General features: G+C 45.3%; 1 protein-coding gene across 7 annotated transcripts in view; it reads left to right on the top strand.

The window, feature by feature from the left end:
- Positions 1 to 19,841, top strand: part of ASAP1 (ArfGAP with SH3 domain, ankyrin repeat and PH domain 1) — a 389,691-nt gene that overhangs the window by 336,531 nt on the left and 33,319 nt on the right. For all 7 annotated transcript variants that reach the window (XM_056522758.1, XM_056522762.1, XM_056522756.1 and 4 more), the window contains 7 exons: positions 3,283 to 3,370; positions 4,141 to 4,189; positions 5,791 to 5,954; positions 15,913 to 16,046; positions 17,151 to 17,242; positions 17,328 to 17,514; positions 18,406 to 18,491. In XM_056522758.1, coding sequence (XP_056378733.1) covers positions 3,283 to 3,370; positions 4,141 to 4,189; positions 5,791 to 5,954; positions 15,913 to 16,046; positions 17,151 to 17,242; positions 17,328 to 17,514; positions 18,406 to 18,491 — 800 coding nt within the window. The remainder of the gene's footprint in view (positions 1 to 3,282; positions 3,371 to 4,140; positions 4,190 to 5,790; positions 5,955 to 15,912; positions 16,047 to 17,150; positions 17,243 to 17,327; positions 17,515 to 18,405; positions 18,492 to 19,841) is intronic.

The following is a 19,841-nucleotide window of genomic DNA, read 5'->3' as shown; positions in this document are numbered from 1 at the left end:
CTGTAAGTTCGCTCATCTCTAATTATTAAGGTGATCAAAAATGAATAAACATACAAAACATATAACGTCAGCAGTACACATTATGCCAACTGTAAAGAATTGTAAACTCCAACAAGTAATTAGCAATATATTAACTATAAGACCGAAAGGTTCGGATCGCAAAGTCACAAATTAGTTGTGGCTTCCCATTAAGGGATTCCTATGAAGGCTCCTCCGCTTGAACAAGAGACACAAGATGAGCCTTTGGAAGGAGCCAAAGCTACCTGAATCAACCAGTATATGATCAGACAAATTACCCCGAAGACACCGGGTTTTAAACAATACAAAGACAGACACACAAGGGGAAACAGCACAAGGAACAAAACGGGAGGGAGAATAGTTCCAGTAGGAGAAAAAGAAAGGAAGGTAAGAGGAGAAAAGAAGAGAGACAGCAACCTAAAGAAGGATTACCCAGATAGTCCACCCAAGGTTGCCAGGTAGCCTCAATCGACTGTTGGGAATCATTTAAAAGGCTCGTCAATTTGTCATTAGCCATTATCCAATTTAACTTGGGGCGTATCAGCTGAAATTGAATAGAACTTGATTTCCAATTAGTCGCTATGGCTATCTTAGCGGCTAGAAAGATGTAGGAAATAAGTTTGCGTAGTCCCTTTGAGATATTCGCGATTGGGGCATTTAGTAGAGCTTGCTCCGGGGATTTCACGAGGTTCACACCTGTTACCGACAAAATAAAATAATAGACCCATATCCAAAAGCGTTTTACACGTGGGCAAGCCCACCACATATGAAACATAATTCCCATCTGCTGGCAATTACGGAAGCATAATGGAGAAGCTGTGGGGTACATTTTAGCTATTCTAGTAGGGACCAAGTACCATCGAAGGAGCACATCCCAGCCGGCTTCCTGCAAGGTTGTGTTAATGGAGAGTTTGGAGTTGACAGAAGCGCTAAGGATCCAATCTTTCAGCTCAATTTCCTTCCCCAGGTCCTTCTCCCAGGCAATCATGTACGGCAATTTGGTGGGGGTAGACAATAAGGGGGTAGACAATCATAGATAGTGGAAATAATGCCCCGGCTATCGGAAGCTCTCAGGCACAATGATTCATAAGAGGTGCGGGAAGTTATATCCGTCCCCGTCTTCTTAAGACCCGACAAGAAATGAGCAATTTGATTGTAACAGAATAATTCTGAGTCGGGTAGCTTATAGAAGGCGCGGAAGTAGGCAATTGGTTTGATAACCAATCTATCAATAAAGTCACCTATGCAAAACAATCCCTTATTCGTCCACCAAGAGAAAGCCAGCGAGACCATGCCAGGAGGAAATTTTGGATTACGCAATAGTGGCGCCACCGGGGATATGGATTGATTGTAGAGGGAATCTATTGCGAAGGCTATCCCATAATTGTAGCGATTACGATAAAATAGGAGAGAGGATTGAGGGCCTTTCCTTAGCTGGGAGCCAATGTAAAAGTGATATAGGGATGGTGGGTGCAGCTAACTGTTCAATAGAAACCCATTGGGGGCTAGAGTGGTGTATGTGAAACTGGGTAAGCTGACCCTGCCTCGCTGCTTGATAATATTTCTTGAGGTTTGGGACCCCTAAGCCCCCTTGAGAACGGGAAGTAAATAGCGTCCTATGTCCCACTCTGCTACCTCTAGAGCCCCAAATAAACTTGAGCAAATCAGATTGCAAGTGATCTATGGCTTGAGAAGGAACAGAGATTTGTAGGGCACGGAAAGCGTAAAGTACTCTAGGTAAGAGGTTCATTTTGACTGAGGGAATTCTACCCAACCACGATAGGGGGAAGCTAGTCCAAGTTCGTAAGTCACTCCGAATGTCACGAAACAACTGGGGAAAGTTGGCTGAGTATAAGGAGGAGATCGAGGGTGTCAAATTGATACCTAAGTAAGGAAGATTATGTGTAGTCCATTGGAAGTCAAAGTTAAGTTTCAGTAGTTTAACCGTCCTGTCTGGCAGATTTATGTTCAGAGCTATCGACTTGGAAGAGTTTAATTCCAAACCGGATATCTCCGCAAATTTGGATAAAACATGGAACAAGTTAGGGAGAGAGGTCAAAGGGGAGGACAAAGTCAGTAGGAGGTCATCTGCAAAGAGAGCTACTTTATGTTCCCCAGTTCCCGCCCTGATGCCTATTATAGAGGGGGAGTTGCAAATAACCGCTGCCAGCGGCTCCATAGCTAAGGCGAACAGGGCAGGGGAGAGGGGACAACCCTGCCTCGTGCCCCTCCAGACCCGGAAGGCCTCCGAGGCATAACCTCGAACATTAACCGTAGCCCAAGGATCTGCATATAGTGTGCGTAGGAGTCTGATAAATTCTGGGCCAAAGCCCCTATGTTTCAGAGCTAAAAACATATATTCCCAATGTAAAGAGTCGAAGGCCTTTCGAAGGTCCAGAGAGAGCAGAAACCCTGTTTAGCGACTAGTATTGCCATCCCAAGGGGAGTGTAAGAGAGAGATCAAATCTATTATTCTTTGAGTCTGGTCTGGGGCCTGTCTACTTGGAATGAAGCCCAGCTGGTCCGAATGGACATAGGCCCCTACCCCAATAAAAGTATTCAGGCGCAAGGCCATAATTTTGGTCAATAATTTCATGTCATTATTAATCAAAGAAATTGGGCGGTAATTGTCACATACAGAGTGGTCTTTGTTCGGTTTCGGGATGGCTTTTATAACAGCCGTGGAATATTCCGGGCCCAAGGGAGCCCCCTGCCGTATAGCATTAAATAAATCGGTAAGATGAGGTAGGAGGACCGGGGCAAACTTTTTATAATAAAAGGCTCCAAACCCGTCTGGACCAGGTGTACTAGATGTTTTAGAGGACTTGATGGCCAAGGAGACCTCCTCTGGAGTGATGGGTTTCTCTATGGTCTCTCTATGTTCAGGATTAAAGGGAACCAATCATCAGATTTTACCCTATATAATGCTTGGCAAAGCGTTATATAGGGTAAAATTGTTGTCCTCACCATCCCCGGGGGACGCTCCTGCCCCAGGGATGGTGAAGATACGGTACGTACTAAAATCGCCTTATGGTGGAGAACCCCTTTAAACCTAACAATAGGAAATGTTATGATTAAATGCTACAATTACAACCTTTAATCTCTGATAACAGAGAAATTCTGTCCTCATGCTATTAAATTTACAGAAGGGAGTCTTATCTTAGACATCTCATTATTAGTTATCATTTTATCTATAGATCGCTTTAATGTCCACCATGTCTGTGAGCCCCTGATTTCTCTGATACTTATCCATTCTTCTTCCAGTCCAATAGGCCTCCTGCAAAATTGAACCTGCTCACCTGCCAAGTGAAACCCAATGCTGATGAGAAGAAATGCTTCGACCTGATATCACGTATGTCTCTGTTCCCTATTGTCCAGTATCGTCTACATTGTATCTGTAAAATATAATGGATTCAGTCCAATTATCCTGCACAATGGCTGCAAAAAGTACAGTGTAGGTTCATAATGTACAGCTTTTATATATGGAATACACAGAAAAAGTTAAATCATTGTGTACCTATGTCCTAATACTTACAGTATTTGATATTGATCCTGAGTTATATCCTGTATTATACTCCAGAGCTGTACTCACTATTCTGCTGGTGAGGTCACTGTGTACATACATTACATTACTTATCCTGTACTGATCCTGAGTTATATCCTGTATTATACTCCAGAGCTGTACTAACTATTCTGCTGGTGAGGTCACTGTGTACATACATTACATTACTTATCCTGTACTGATCCTGAGTTATATCCTGTATTATACTCCAGAGCTGTACTCACTATTCTGCTGGTGAGGTCACTGTGTACATACATTACATTACTTATCCTGTACTGATCCTGAGTTATATCCTGTATTATACTCCAGAGCTGTACTCACTATTCTGCTGGTGAGGTCACTGTGTACATACACTACATTACTTATCCTGTACTGATCCTGAGTTATATCCTGTATTATACTCCTGGGCTGTTGTAATGTATGTACACAGTGACCTCACCAGCAGAATAGTGAGTGCAGCCCTGATCTTGCCCTTTAGGTGTGTAACAGGAGAATATCAATTGATAATTCTTGTAATACCAGCTAGAAATGTCAGTAATCCCTTCCCTTTTATTTTTCAGATAACAGGACATACCACTTTCAAGCTGAAGATGAACAGGATTATATAGCGTAAGTTTGTCTCCGCGCAGACATTTGTGGAAAATAACAGCAGGGATGAAAGCAGAACATAAAACCGAAACCTGTAGCGGTCCCCTTCCTGAGGTTTTGTATTTATGGATTCGTCCTCTGTAGCCTCAGGTCCCGGCTATGATGCGCACTTAGCTGCTGGGCGTGCCTTATACTTCGGCACCTCCGTCCTGCCAGCAAGTATTGGATTGGGTATCATGGGCATTTTTTCATGAGGACAAGTACTCGTGCAAATGTCCAGTATCAGTATCGGGACATCCATACTTAGGTGGATGCTGGGAGCTTGTGTGGTCCCTTAGTAGCTTCAGCAAAAAGGGACATTAAGCCTTGACCTTTTGGTCCAGACGGGAACGATAAGGTTTGTTGGGGGCCTCTCTCCTTTTGGAGAAGGGCTTGTGATAGACCGCATCCTTTTGTGCTTTCTTTTTAGTGTAACGTTTGCACTTTTTCTTGCACTTTGGGTGATTGAGTGCACGTTCCTGGGCTCTTAAAAAAATAAAAAATTTGAGGATTCTGGTTCCCACCAAGAAGATCTAGCTGGTGTACGGAGTCTTGCAGGCAATGCCTCTTGGGGGAAACAGTATGCAAATTAGCTCTCCTCTGCCATAAATCCCAAATTGTGGAGGCTCCAGTGATGGTTGACCTTCTAGAAGATTCCCATCTTGCACACAGGATCATTGCACACAGGATCAGCCATAGCTCCATGATCATTCAGCTCTTGGTCACTTCTCTTACCATGTCCCTTCTCCCCCGATTACTTAGTTTGGGGGGGGGACGACACAGTGGCCTCAAAAATTCTTCCTTCCATGGAAGAATTATTGAGGCCACTGTGTTCTTGCAATCTTTAAATAATGCAAAGGTTTTTGTCCCCTCCCCCAGATCTGTTCCTCCACATAATCCTGCCTCTGAGCTCTATGGGCAATTCTTTCCCCCTCATGGCTTGGTTTTTGCACTTATGTTCATTGTCAATTGTGAGACCTTATATAGACAGGGCTATGTCTCTCCAAATCATGTTTCATATTTAATTGTAAAGAGTCAGCATACTTATGTCCATTAAAGGGGTACTGCAGCCGAAATTAACTTATCCCCTGTCCTGTGAGTGGGGGGGATCCGACCTCTGGGACTCTTCGTGTTCTCTGGAACGGGCCCTGGCTCTGAGTGAGGAGCGCGGGCGGTAGACAGCTTCATTGATTTCTATAAGAAATCACTGGCGCTCCCATAGAAATGAATTGATTGCGTGCTGTCTAGCGGTAGACAACCTGCGCTCCTGACTGAGTGAGATGGAGTCCCATCCCGGAGATCGTGGAGGGTCTCAGCGGTCAGACTAAAGGTCCCCCAAGATCAGCTGCTTACCACAGGATAGGGGATAAGTACCCCTTTAAGAAAAATTTTGAATTCTATTTTCACTCTGTCTCACTTTGTCTTTATGGGGTATTAAGTGCAAAAAATTTAATTTTTGTTTACATTTTTTTTATTTATTTGATTTGATTCTCGTACAAATCTAAAGCAGGAAACCCCCTTTAATCTTCACTGATATTTAGATGTCTTAGTAACATGTTTTTTTTTATTTTTATTTTTTACAGATGGATATCAGTTTTAACAAACAGCAAAGAGGAAGCACTTAATATGGCCTTCCATGATGGTCAGAGCACTGGAGAGAGCAGCCTGGAGGATCTGTCTAAGGCTATAATCGAGGATGTGCAGAAGACCCCAGGGAACGATGCTTGCTGTGACTGTGGGTCAGCAGGTGTGTGCGCGCTCACCCATAATACTCTTATAATGAACCAGCAATATATAGTTTGTTTGTCTTCGTGCATATATTATATGTGTGTATATTTATATATATATATATATATATATATATATATATATATATATATCAAAAAAGTTTTTTACCCAAATATCCATGGTAAAATGAGGGTGCGTGTGTGCGCGTGTATACCCCGATACACCCCCAGGAAAGGCAGGGGGAGAGAGGCCGTCGCTGCCCGCTTCTCTCCCCCTGCCTTTCCTGGGGTCTAGAGCGCTGCTGCCGGCCCTTCTCTCCCCCTGGCTATCGGCGCCGCTGCCCGTTCTGTCCCCCTGACTATCGGTGCCGGCGCCCCATTGCCGGCGCCGATAGCCAGGGGGAGAGAAGAGGCGCCGACAGCCAGGGGGAGAGAAGGGGCAGCGGCACCCATTGCCGGCGCCGCTGCCCCATTGCCTCCCCCCATCCCCAGTGGCATAATTACCTGGGTCGGGTCCGCGCTGCTGCAGGCCTCCGGCGTGCGTCCCCTGCGTCGTTGCTATGCGCAGCGCAATGACGTCATGCGCCGCGCCGTGCAGCGCATAGCAACGACGCAGGGGACACACGCTGGAGGCCTGCAGCAGCACGGACCCGACCCAGGTAATTATGCCACCGGGGATGGGGGGAGGCAACGGGGCAGCGGCGCCAGCAATGGGTGCCGCTGCCCCTTCTCTCCCCCTGGCTGTCGGCGCCGCTTCTCTCCCCCTGGCTATCGGTGCCGGCAATGGGGCGCCGGTACCGATAGTCAGGGGGACAGAACGGGCAGCGGCGCCGATAGCCAGGGGGAGAGAAGGGCCGGCAGCAGGGCTCTGGGACCCCAGGAAAGGCAGGGGGAGAGAAGCGGGCAGCGACGGCCTCTCTCCCCCTGCCTTTCCTGGGGGTGTATCGGCGTATAACATGCACATAGACTTTAGGCTAAAAATGTTAGCCTAAAAAGTGCGTGTTATACGCCGATAAATACGGTATATATATATATATATTATAAACTATATATGTGTATACACACAAATGTATTATATATATACAGTACAGACCAAAAGTTTGGACACACCTTCTCATTCCGAGTTTTCTTTATTTTCATGACTATGAATATTGTAGATTCACACTGAAGGCATCAAAACTATGAATTAACACATGTGGAATTATATACATAACAAAAAAGTGTGAAACAACTGAAAATCTGTCATATTCTAGGTTCTAGCCACCTTTTGCTTTGATGACTGCTTTGCACACTCTTGGCATTCTCTTGTTGAGCTTCAAGAGGTAGTCACCTGAAATGGTCTTCACTTCACAGGTGTGCTGGTGTGGAGGAGGAGGTGTGATGGTGTGGGGAGGGGCTTTGCTGGTGACACTGTTGGGGATTTATTCACAATTGAAGGCATACTGACCCAGCATGGCTACCACAGCATCTTGCAGCGGCTGCTATTCCATCCGGTTTGCGTTTAGTTGGACCATCATTTATTTTTCAACAGAACATTGACCCCAAACACCTCCAGGCTGTGTAGGGGCTATTTGACCAAGGAGAGTGATGGGGTGCTGCGCCAGATGACCTGGCCTCCACAGTCACCGGACCTGAACCCAATCCAGATGGTTTGGGGTGAACTGGACCGCAGAGTGAAGGCAAAAAGGGCCAACGAGTGCTAAGCATCTCTGGGAACTCCTTCAAGACTGTGGGAAGACCATTTCAGGTGACTACCTCTTGGAGCTCATCAAGAGAATGAGTGTGCAAAACAGTAATGAAAGCAAAAGGAACCTAGAATATGACATATTTTCACACTTTTTTATTACGTATATAATTCCACATGTGTTAATTCATAGTTTTGATGCCTTCAGTGTGAATCTACAATATTCATAGTCATGAAAATAAAGAAAACTCTGAATGAGGTGTGTCCAGACTTTTGGTCTGTACTGTATATATATTTTATTTATAATATTTTATTTGTTTCTTTCTTGAAATAACAACTTAATTCCAATTTTAAAGCATTTATCCTAATATTAAAGCATAAGTGATAGATATCTGATTGCCGGGTAGGTCTGACCACCTTGTCCCATGAGTGAACATAGTGGGGAGTGTGCATGCTCAGCCGCCATACAGTGACTCTATGAGACTTCTGAACATATAGCAGAACCCTAAACTCACTAATGTTTGGAAGTCCCACAGTGAATGGCATGGTGGTCGAGCGTGCACACTGCTGCAGCATTCACACTGGAGACTAGGTGATCATTTTGGTGCTTTGCAGCCAGACAACAGGTTTTTTTTATTTTTTTTTATTTAACTGTTTATTTAAAGGATTTTTTATTTTAATACAGAAGAAAAATATGACATGTGTACAGTTAGCACTTTGCAATATATAAAGCAAAATTTGCAACTTTATGTATATAAAGGAGAAACACTGTAGAGATGAAGTAGGAGGAGAGAAAGGGGCAGAAAGTAAAATTAAAAAAGAAATAATGATGAAATAAATTAAAATAAATAAAAGAAAGAATATAAAATAGAGATAAAATAGTTTTTTGTTTTTTTAATAGTCTCCCATTAGAATTAAGTGGTGGGTCGCACATGCGTGCCACTGCTTTATTCATTCTCTATGGCAGTGTTTTCCGAACAGTGTGTCTCCAGCTGTTGCAAAACCACAACTCCCAGCATGCCCGGACAGCCTTTGGCTGTCCGGGCATGCTGGGAGTTGTAGTTTTGCAACAGCTGGAGAAACACTGTTCGGAAAACACTGCTCTATTGGATTCGCTGGAGATAGCATAGTTCAGCATTTGGCTATGTCTTCAAATCTCATAGAGAATGAATAAAGTGATGGCATGTATGGGAGACCCGCTGCTCCATTTTTTTGTTTTTACTGAGGTCCCCTTTCTTCAGATCGCAGTGGGGGCTTCAGCGGTCAGACCCCCTATGATCAGATAGTTATCCTCCATCCTACAGAAAAGGCATAGCTTTGCAAGATTGTAAAAACGCCTTTAAAGAGTTCCTATCATAATCTTGTTAAGTGTCATAATCCTCCCAGTTCACTGTCCCCATTATGATAAACCACCCCCGGCCTTTATTTTCATTATTTGTTAGTTTTCTACCTTGATAATGCTCTGTATTTTCTGCTCAGTCTCAGTCAGATTCACAGACTAGGAAGGGGCGTTCCCCAGCAGGCGTGACATCATCTGAAGCCATACAGGGGAGAACTTCCTCCCTAACTCTGCTACACACAGCCCAGAGCAGTTCAGTGCGAGATGAGCTATAATTGGCTAAGGCTGCACCCCCCCCCCCCCCCCCTCAGCACTCCAGACTGCTTTTCCTGATTTTGGACTTATGCCAGGCCAACAGGAGTCCAAAGTCTGAGCAAGAGACAAGGGGGAAATGTGCTCTGGACAAGTAGGGAGGCACCTAGTAGCAGCTTTTTTTAAACACAAATAAAACATAGAAAACTTCTTCTATTTTTTATTTCTTTTTTTTTTAAACAAAGTACATTTATAAATATTTTTTATTTAATATAAGGAGTGCAATAGCAAAAATTTGTTTTGATGAGAGTGCCCATTTAACTCAAAATTCCCTAATATGTTTTATAAAAAATTAGGTTTTCTTATTGGGTCAACTCCTTTTAGTCACGTTTTTTGCAGTGCAGTTATCATGGCTTTTATACTGTGAAATATCCTGGTCCTATAAGGGTAAGTTCACATTGCCATCGTGCTCCAGTATATAGAGTTTCGTCGGCTACGATGGGAGTTTAGCGGAGAAAAGAAAGGCAAGTCCTATTATTTTTCTCCAGTAATATACCCATTCCCCGATTGACCACAATTAATCAATGGAATCTGTCCATATCTATTGGTGTCTCTTGTGCTCCGGTCCCGTTCTGGGTCCTTTCGACGCAAAAACAAAACATAAAAAAAGAGCACTGCGGGTCGGGGCACAACAGCAATGTAAACTTGGCCTAAATTTCTACAACCCCACCACGTTGTGTGAACTAGATAGGCAGCCGTGAGGCATAGCAGGGGGTCCAGGCAGTGATCACTCCTACTATATGCACCGTACATTGCGTTCTGTTCATGTGACCAACCCGCCTACATCAACCGTATGATTATCTATATCATCGTCGCCTTTGTTTTCGGGCTCTCAGTAAATTGCACGGTATACAGCACACCTACCGAGACTGAAACTCTTTATTTGCTCTTTTTTTCTCTCTCTCTCTATAGAATAGAAAATTACACGGCGATAATTAGAACGTTACATAAATATGAAACCATAGCGTTCGCTCTCCACCAAGACGCTATAATTTTCTCATGCTTAGTACTATAATAACCATAATGAATATAATTATCCCACCATAGTAACAATGCTATGGGCAGATTTATTCATAAGGAAGTTTTATACCTACTAATAGCGTTGCGATCGGCAGAAAACAGACAAGTCCGCTAGATAGAGCGTAATCGCCAGCTTATAGAAGTGCTGCATTATGGGGTATCAGAGGGGGTCATCGAGCCCTATGTAACATATGCAAAAACTATATTATGAAAAGTTCTGCTTTTTAATGTTCACGGCTCAAAACAATAAAGGGAACACTAAGATAACACATCCTAGATCTGAATGATTGAACTAATCGTATGAAATACTTTCCTCTTTACATAGTTGAATGCGCTGACAACAAAATCACACAAAAATTATCAATGGAAATCAAATTTGTCAACCCATGGAGGTCTGGATATGGAGTCACACTCAAAATCACAGTGGAAAACCCCACTACAGGCTGATCCAACTTTATGTAATGTCCTTAAAACAACAAGTCACAATGAGGCTCAGTAGTGTGTGTGGCCTCCACGTGCCTGTATGACCTCCCTACAACGCCTGGGCATGATCCTGATGAGGTGGAGGATGGTCTCCTGAGGAATGTCCTCCTAGACCTGGACTAAAGCATCCGCCAACTCCTGGACAGTCTGTGGTGGATGGAGCGAGATGTCCCAGATGTTATCAATCTGATTCAGGTCTGGGGAACGGGCGGCCAGTCCATAGCATCAATGCCTTCCTCTTGTAGGAACTGCTGACACTCCTGCCACATGAGGTCTAGCATTGTCTTTTATTAGGAGGGACCCAGGGCCAACTGAACCAGCATATGGTCTCACAAGGGGTCTGAGGATCTCATCTCGGTACGTAATGGCAGTCAGGCTACCTCTGGCAAGCACATGGAGGATTGTGCGGCCCCCCCCAAAGAATTGCCACCACACACCATTACTGACCCACTGCCAAACCGCTCATGCTGGAGGATGTTGCAGGCAGCAGAATGGTCTCCACGGCGTCGCCAGACTCTGTCACGTCTGTCATGTGCTCAGTGTGAACCTGCTTTCATCTGTGAAGAGCACAGGGCACTAGTGGTAAATTTGCCAATCTTGATGTTCTCTGGCAAATGCCAAACGTCCTGCACGGTGTTGGGCTGTAAGCACAACCCCCACCTGTGGATGTCGGGCCCTCATACCACCCTCATGGAGTCTGTTTCTGACTGTTTGAGTGGACACATGCACATTTGTGGGCTGCTGGAGGTCATTTTGCAGGGCTCTGGCAGTGCTCCTCCTGCTCCTCCTTGCACAAAGGCGGAGGTAGCGGTCCTGCTGCTGGGTTGTTGCCCTCCTACGGCCTCCTCCACGTCTCCTGATGTACTGGCCTGTTTCCTGGTAGCACCTCCATGCTCTGGACACTACGCTGACAGACACAGCAAACCTTCTTGTCACAGCTCGCATTGATGTGCCATCCTGGATGAGCTGCACTACCTGAGCCACTTGTGTGGGTTGTAGACCTTGTCGTCAAATGCTACCACTAGAGTGAAAGCACCGCCAGCATTCAAAAGTGACCAAAACATCAGCCAGGAAGTATAGGAACTGAGAAGTGGTCTGTGGTCACCACCTGCAGAACCACTCCTTTATTGGGGGTGTCTTGCTAATTGCCTATAATTTCCACCTGTTGTCTGTTCCATTTGCACAACAGCATGTGAAATTGATTGTCAATCAGTGTTCTTCCTGAGTGGACAGTGGGATTTCACAGAAGTGTCATTGACTTGGAGTTACATTGTGTTGTTTAAGTGTTCCCTTAATTTTTTTGAGCATTGTATTTTTTTTTTGCATTTCCTTACGTATCTCAAACTCTCTGCTTGCTGTCAGTGAATGCGGACATTCTTCGTTACAGATACATTTTTACCTGCACTTATACATTGCAGCAAACTCGGACAGGAGAGCGAATGGGCTGCTGGGGCTGTATCATTGCATACCTAGTCTCTGTAATATGTATGCCGACTCTGGCTGCATGAATATAACTCCCAGCATGCCCTGTCAGCCTTTCCCAGGACCCTATAAAGGAGTTTTCTCACATAAGAACAGTGTTCCCCAACCCATGACTCTCCAGCTGTTGCAGAACTACAACTCTCAGCATGCCCTGACTGCTTTCAGTGTTCATATGGCCTCCTGGGACTCTCTTGAGCTGTGGTGTCCAACCAGCTGTTGCAAAACTACAACTCCCAGCATGCCAACAGCTGTCTGGGCATGCTGGGATTTGTAGTTTTGCAACAGCTGAGGGCTGCAAATTAGACACTACAGGTCTAGAGAGACGGCTGGCTGTCCGGGCATGCTGGGAGTTGTAGTTTTGTAACAGCTGTAGGGCCTCAGGTGGACACTACAGCTCTAGTGAAATAATTTGGCTGTCCAAGCATACTGGGAGTTGTAGTTTTCAACAACTTGAGGGCCAGAGGTTAGACACCCTTGTACTATAGAGATGTATTCTTACCTTAGAACAGCTTTTGGTAGTTTTGCAACAGCTGAAGACCCCCAGGTTGGGGAAGCCTGCCTTGGAATGTTATTGTATGTCATTAGGGTCCTCCAGGACCACTTCTGATCACGAGAACCAAGAGACAGATGTCCATATTGCCCCTCTGTGTACTTCTTGTTGCTTAGAGTCAATGACCAGGGAGAATCTTAGGCTGGGTTCACACTACGTTTGGCTATACGGGGACCGGATCCGGCTGGGGGGAGTGAAAACCGTGCGCTCTCATATTCCAGCCGGACCCTGCCCCCATCTCATTGATTTGAATGAGCCGACCAGAGTCGAATAGTGACTCCGGTCGGCTAATTTTTGCCCCGTTTACGGTTTTGTGACTGGACCTAAAACCGGTATACCACGGTTTTAGGTCCAGTCAGAAAACCGGATACAATGCAAAAATTAGCTGACCGGAGTCACTATTCGACGCTGGTCGGCTCATTCAAATCAATGAGATGGGAGCAGGGTCCGGCTGGAATATGGGAGCGCACGGTTTTCACTCCCCCCAGCCGGATCCGGTCCCCGTATAGCCAAACATAGTGTGAACCCAGCCATAGCTAGTTTTGTGGCCCCCTTCTGCTTCTGAGGATCATTGGAGGTCCGATTGGTCTTGATGAGTGATCTTACATCATGGCTAGACCCCCTAAATGTTCACACATATGGCATAAGCCGCCTAACACTGACTAATTGTCCTGTGTGTTCAGGTTGTGTCTGATATTCCACAGATGTGTATCTTCTGCCACCTGCAGGATGAAGCTGGTATTAACCTTTTTTATTCCGTATCATAAAGCTTTATTTTTGCAACATCCCACATCCTATTCTGTTGATGTTCAAGAAATTATAAAGTGTTAGTGCATAAAAGAACGCAGATAAGCAGAGATATCTAAAGACCAAGGAAAACGCAGCCAGTGCATATGCATATATATAATTATTATCATTATGATTATTTTTTGGGTTTCTTATTTGTTAAATTAAGCTGATTACGTCCTCTTCTGAGCCTACGGTGGTGATCAGAATTGATTACATTGGAAACCTAGGCTGCTGCTTTGCCTCTCTGCCATGCTTTACACTGCAGCTTTTTCATATTGATTCCTTTGTATAATCACCAGTTTACCCGGGAAAAGGTGCAGACTTACAACAGCAAAGAGAAAAAGATTATCTTGTAGCTTCCAACACTAGAACACAATGAAGGGGAGTCTTTGTGTTCCTGTATTGTGTCCCATAAAGATGTTTAATCAGATCACCATCTTACTGAGTCATGGGCATAACTATAGCCATAGGTGCTGCTGAGGGTCCCAGGAGATGAGAATCCCACCCAGATACAAGAACATTGTGTTATTATTATTATTTTTTTAGGGAATAATAGGTTAGTGACTTCCTGCTATGTAGGTTATGGTATATATTTATACACTGCTCAAAAAAATGAAGGAAACACTAACATAACGCATCCTAGATCTGAATGAATTAACTAATAGTATGAAATACTTTGGTCTTTACATAGTTGAAAGCGCTGACAACAAAATCACACAAAAATTATCAATGGAAATCAAATGTATCAACCCATGGAGGTCTGGATATGGAGTCACACTCAAAATCACAGTGGAAAACCGCACTACAGGCTGATCCAACTTTATGTAATGTCCTTAGAACAAGTCACAATGAGGCTCAGTAGTGTGTGTGGCCTCCACGTGCCCGTATGACCTCCCTACAACGCCTGGGCATGATCCTGATGAGGTGGAGGATGGTCTCCTGAGGGATGTCCTCCCAGATCGGGACTAAAGCATCCGCCAACTCCTGGACAGTCTGTGGTGCAACGTGGCGTTGGTGGATGGAGCGAGACATGATGTCCCAGATGTGCTCAATCGGATTCAGGTCTGGGGAACGGGCGGGCCAGTCCATAGCATCAATGCCTTCCTCTTGCAGGAACTGCTGACACACTCCAGCCACATGAGGTCTAGCATTGTCTTGTATTTGGAGGAACCCAGGGCCAACCGTAGCAGCATATGGTCTCACAAGGGGTCTGAGGATCTCATCTCGGTACCTAATGACAGTCAGGCTACCTCTGGCAAGCACATGGAGGGCTGTGCGGCCCCCCTCAAAGAAATGCCACCCCACACCATTACTGACCCACTGCCAAACTGGTCATGCTGGAGGATGTTGCAGGCAGCAAAACGTTCTCTACAGTGTCTCCAGACTCTGTCACGTCTGTCATGTGCTCAGTTTGAACCTGCTTTCATCTGTGAAGAGCACAGGGCGCCAGTGACGAATTTGCCAATCTTGGTGTTCTCTGGCAAATGCCAAACGTCCTGCACAGTGTTGGTCTGTAAGCACAACCCCCACTTGTGGACGTCGGACCCTCATACCACTCTCATGGAGTCTGTTTCTGACAGTTTGAGTGGACACATGCAGATTTGTGGCCTGCTGGTAAGTAATTGTGCAGAGCTCTGGCAGTGCTCCTCCTTCTCCTCCTTGCACAAAGGCAGAGGTAGCGGTCCTGCTGCTGGGTTGTTGCCCTCCTACGGCCTCCTCCATGTCTCCTGATGAACTGGCCTGTCTCCTGGTAGCGCCTCCATGCTCTGGACACTACGTTGACAGACACAGCAAACCTTCTTGCCACAGCTCGCATTGATGTGCCATCCTGGATGAGCTGCACTACCTGAGCCACTTCTGTGGGTTGTAGACTCTGTCTCATGCTACCACTAGAGTAAAAGCACCGCTAGCATTCAAAAGTGACCAAAACATCAGCCAGGAAGCATAGGAACTGAGAAATGGTCTGTGGTCACCACCTGCAGAACCACTCCTTTATTGGGGGTGTCCTGCTAATTGCCTATAATTTCCACCTGTTGTCTGTTCCATTTGCACAACAGCATGTGAAATTGATTGTCAATCAGTGTTCTTCCTGAGTGGACAGTGGGATTTCACAAAAGTGTCATTGACTTGGAGTTACATTGTGTTGTGTAAGTGTTCCCTTTATTTTTTTGAGCAGTGTACTTTTATTTATACCATTCATTGGTGAGGGCCCTATAAATTCTAGTTACACCCATGCTCCCAGTTCTTCTTGGTACATACTGTTTGCTTTGTATTGTCCATCTCTTTCTGACCTACAATGTTTGACCTTTCTTCCCACAGATCCTACCTGGCTGTCTACCAACCTGGGAATATTAACCTGTATAGAATGTTCTGGAATTCATAGGGAAATGGGGGTTCACATCTCTAGGATCCAGTCTTTGGAACTAGACAAGTTAGGCACTTCTGAACTCTTGGTGAGTATTATTATTATTAGTGGTGGGACAGTATGTGGAGTGTCACTCAGGACCAGGATCTGTACAAGATAATCACCGGCCACTGCATTGGTGGTGAATTTTAGTTTTTTGCCTTGTATATATTACGGGTGTGAATCGCCAAGAATTTGGCGATATGATTCGAATCGCGATACCAGTGTGGCGATTCGATATATCCCGATATATCGCGATACCGTCTAGGTGACGATACATCGCGATATATCCCGATACATCGTCCACCAGGGAGCATTCACAGATCCCTATAGACGCCGCTGTCAGCTTTGACAGCGGCGATCTAGTAGTCCAACGCGCACTTTTCTCATTTTATCCCGTCCGGGCTGCAAAATAAAAGAAAACACACTTTCTCTTACCTGCCAACGAGCCCCCGGAGCTCCGGTACAGGTGTTCAGTCCCCGGGCTGTATTCTTCTTACTTCCTGTTAGCCCGGCACGTCACACGGAGCTTCAGCCTATCACTGGCCTCGGCGGGACATCGCTGTGGCCGGTGATAGGCTGAAGCTCCGTGTGACGTGCTGGGCTAACAGGAAGTAAGAAGAATACAGCCCCGGGGACCGAACACCTGTACCGGAGTGTACCGGAGCTCCGGGGGCTCGTTGGCAGGTAAGAGAAAGTGCGTTTTCTTTTATTTTGCAGCCCGGACGGGATAAAATGAGAAAAGTGCGCGCGGAACTACTCCTTTAATAGCCAGCCACGGCGATCGCCGCATGCTGGCTATTAGCAGCGGCCCCCGGCTACTGAGAACAGCCGGGGGCTGCAGGGTATGGAGCGGGCACGAGTCGGAGCCCGCTCGTACACCCAGAGCGGCGCCGCGTCAGATCCGGCCTGCCCGGCTCCACAAATGTGGAACTTGTATCTCCTGATGCCCGGGACATGCTGTTCCAGGCGTCAGGAGATACAAATTCCACATGCCTAAAAGAATCGATTCAAAAATATTTTGAATCGATTCAGTATCGCCAAGTGAAAAAATCGTGATAATCGCGCGAATCGATTTTTTCTTACATCCCTAGTATATATAATGTCTCAATCTCTCTCTGATCCTTGCCGTATGTGTTGTTATTCTTTACAGCTGGCCAAGAATGTAGGAAATAATAGCTTCAATGAAATTATGGAAGGGAATCTACCTTCTCCGTCACCAAAACCTACTCCTTCCAGCGATATGTAAGTAACAGTATAGAGGTTATATGTTGTAAATGAGTTAACAACGAAGATACATATTTATATATACGGCCACCTCCTGCCACAGGACTGCACGTAAAGAATACATCACAGCGAAATATGTGGAGCACAAGTTTTGCCGGAGGATGTGCTCCTCGGGGGCGGAGAAGCAGAGCGAGCTGCTGGAGGCTGTGAAATCGAGGGACTTACTTGCACTAATCCAAGTCTATGCAGAAGGAGTGGAGATCCTGGAACCACTGTTAGAATCAGGGCAGGTAAGACTATGTCTAGTACTTGTATAATATATATAGGTATGAAAGGTTATGACACATATAGCTAAACTGTGCAAAAAATTAAATCACTCATAAAAATCAGAACAAAACAATCATGAATTGTGCAATAAAAACATTGGCATAGATAAGGGGTCCTTGTAGTATTTGGATTGCACAATTTAATTCTAGAAAGGGGATAGTCTGTGTTTTGGCCCTGCCTATTCTATAATCTTGGAACTACCCATGAATAGCTGCTTAGGGGTGGTCACATTGTTTTTTCACTACTCAGTGAGGTCAGGATATGCATTAGATGGATTTATATATAAATTGTTGAAGAGAAAAATCACTTGCACTCAGCGGTCTAGTGGACTTCAATGTTCTGGATTATCCGTTGTGCCGGGAGACGTGTGGATGAGGGTGCTCAGAGGCTAACAGCCGTTTTCGCACACAGCCGCGCGCTTCTTCTGCTAGCGGAAGAAGCGCGCGGCTGTGCGCGAAAACGGCTGTTAGCCTCTGAGCACCCTCATCCACACGTCTCCCGGCACAACGGATAATCCAGAACATTGAAATGCACTAGACTGGTGAGTGCAAGTGATTTTTCTCTTCAACAATTATATTGTTGTACTAGTATTTCACATCACTTAGCACCACGGTAGGGAACGGTAATATTGGCAGCTACGGCCGCTGACACCGCTTTAGTTACTCCACCACGCGGTTACATAATAAATGGATAGTAAAAGCAGCGCCCTCCTAACTCTTTATCAAATGTAATATATATATAAATGTATAATGTAATATAATATATAAAATTCATTATTTTTATAAACACATATACATATTTATACACCTACATATGAAAGATTTGTGATCGTGCACATGTCCTATGTCTTGCAGGAGCCTGGTGAAACAGTTCTTCACTTTGCAGTGCGCACTGCCGACCACACTTCCCTTCCCTTAGTAGACTTCTTAGTACAAAACTGGTGAGAATTGTTTTATTTTTTTATAATGACTCATTCTGTACTTTTTTTCTTGTTGTGTGTTGTTGATTGGGACCCCCCACCCTCCCCCAACAATTGGTTATAAACAGTGAAAGAAGCCTTAATGGGGCACTCCGGTGAAAAACATTTTTTTTTTTTTTTTTATCAACTGGTGCTAGAAAGTTCAACAGATTTGTAAATTACTTCTTTTAAAAAATCTTTACCCTTCCAGCAGGGGCGTACCTACAGCATTTGGCACCCGGGGCGGACCCTTTGTTTGGAACCCCCCCCCCCCCTTAATTACACCACCTCCCCCCAGGGGCGAACTGACAACACTCAGGGCCCCCGGACCAAAAAAAAAAGGCAAGGGCCCCTGCTAGGTTCTGCAGCTCGTCAATCTTCTGCCACGCTCCTATTCCACCCAAATCCCACACACAATAAATAAAAATTTATATATGTAAGAAACACTTTAACGTAGGTAAATTTCCATGACCAATAATACTGGTATACAAGGAGTAAATATATACCACCACACAATAACTGGATAATACCGCCATACTGTACTGAATAAAACCACTATATACAGACCAGTATACCATAAAGGATCTGTATACAATATAAGTGATTATATACAGGACCATATGGCGGTAAATATCAGCTGTACACAGGATGTGTATACCATATAAGTAATTACAGTTACATTTTGGGACTCACAATTACGTCTTTTCTGATCAGCGGCCTCCTCTTTCCTTTTCTTCTCTGTCCGGATAAGACCGCCATGTGAATCTCTTAACATCTGCAGGAAAAACATGTCAGACTCTGCATATATTCAGTGCCCTCCTCTACACAATCTTCCCATCTATAGGCCCACAAACTGTAATAATGCCCTCCTTGGTGTCCTGCACAGTAAAAGGGCAGATAGATAGGTAGCCAGGTAACCCCCTCTTTCCCATAGGTATATGCAGAGTTACACCCCCCCCCTCTTTCCCATAGGTATGTGCAGAGCTACGCTACACCCCCCTCTTTCCCATAGGTATGTGCAGAGCTACACCCCCCCCCTCTTCCCCATAGGTATATGCAGAGCTACACCCCCCCCTTCCCCATAGGTATATGCAGAGCTACACCCCCCCTTTCCCATAGGTATATGCAGAGCTACGACCCCCCTCCTTCCCTTCCCTATAGGTACAGTATATGCAGAGCACCCCCCCTCTCCCCCTTCCCTATAGGTACAGTATATGAAGAGCACCCCCCTCTCCCCCCTTCCCTATAGGTACAGTATATGCAGAGAACCCCCCCCCCTCTCCCCCCCTTCCCTATAGGTACAGTATATGCAGAGCACCCCCCCTCTCCCCC

This window comes from Hyla sarda, chromosome 5 (genome assembly GCF_029499605.1).
Source record: "Hyla sarda isolate aHylSar1 chromosome 5, aHylSar1.hap1, whole genome shotgun sequence".
NCBI lineage: Eukaryota > Metazoa > Chordata > Amphibia > Anura > Hylidae > Hyla > Hyla sarda.
The sequence above is the reverse complement of the archived record's forward strand: the minus strand, read 5'-3'. Positions and strand labels throughout refer to the sequence as shown.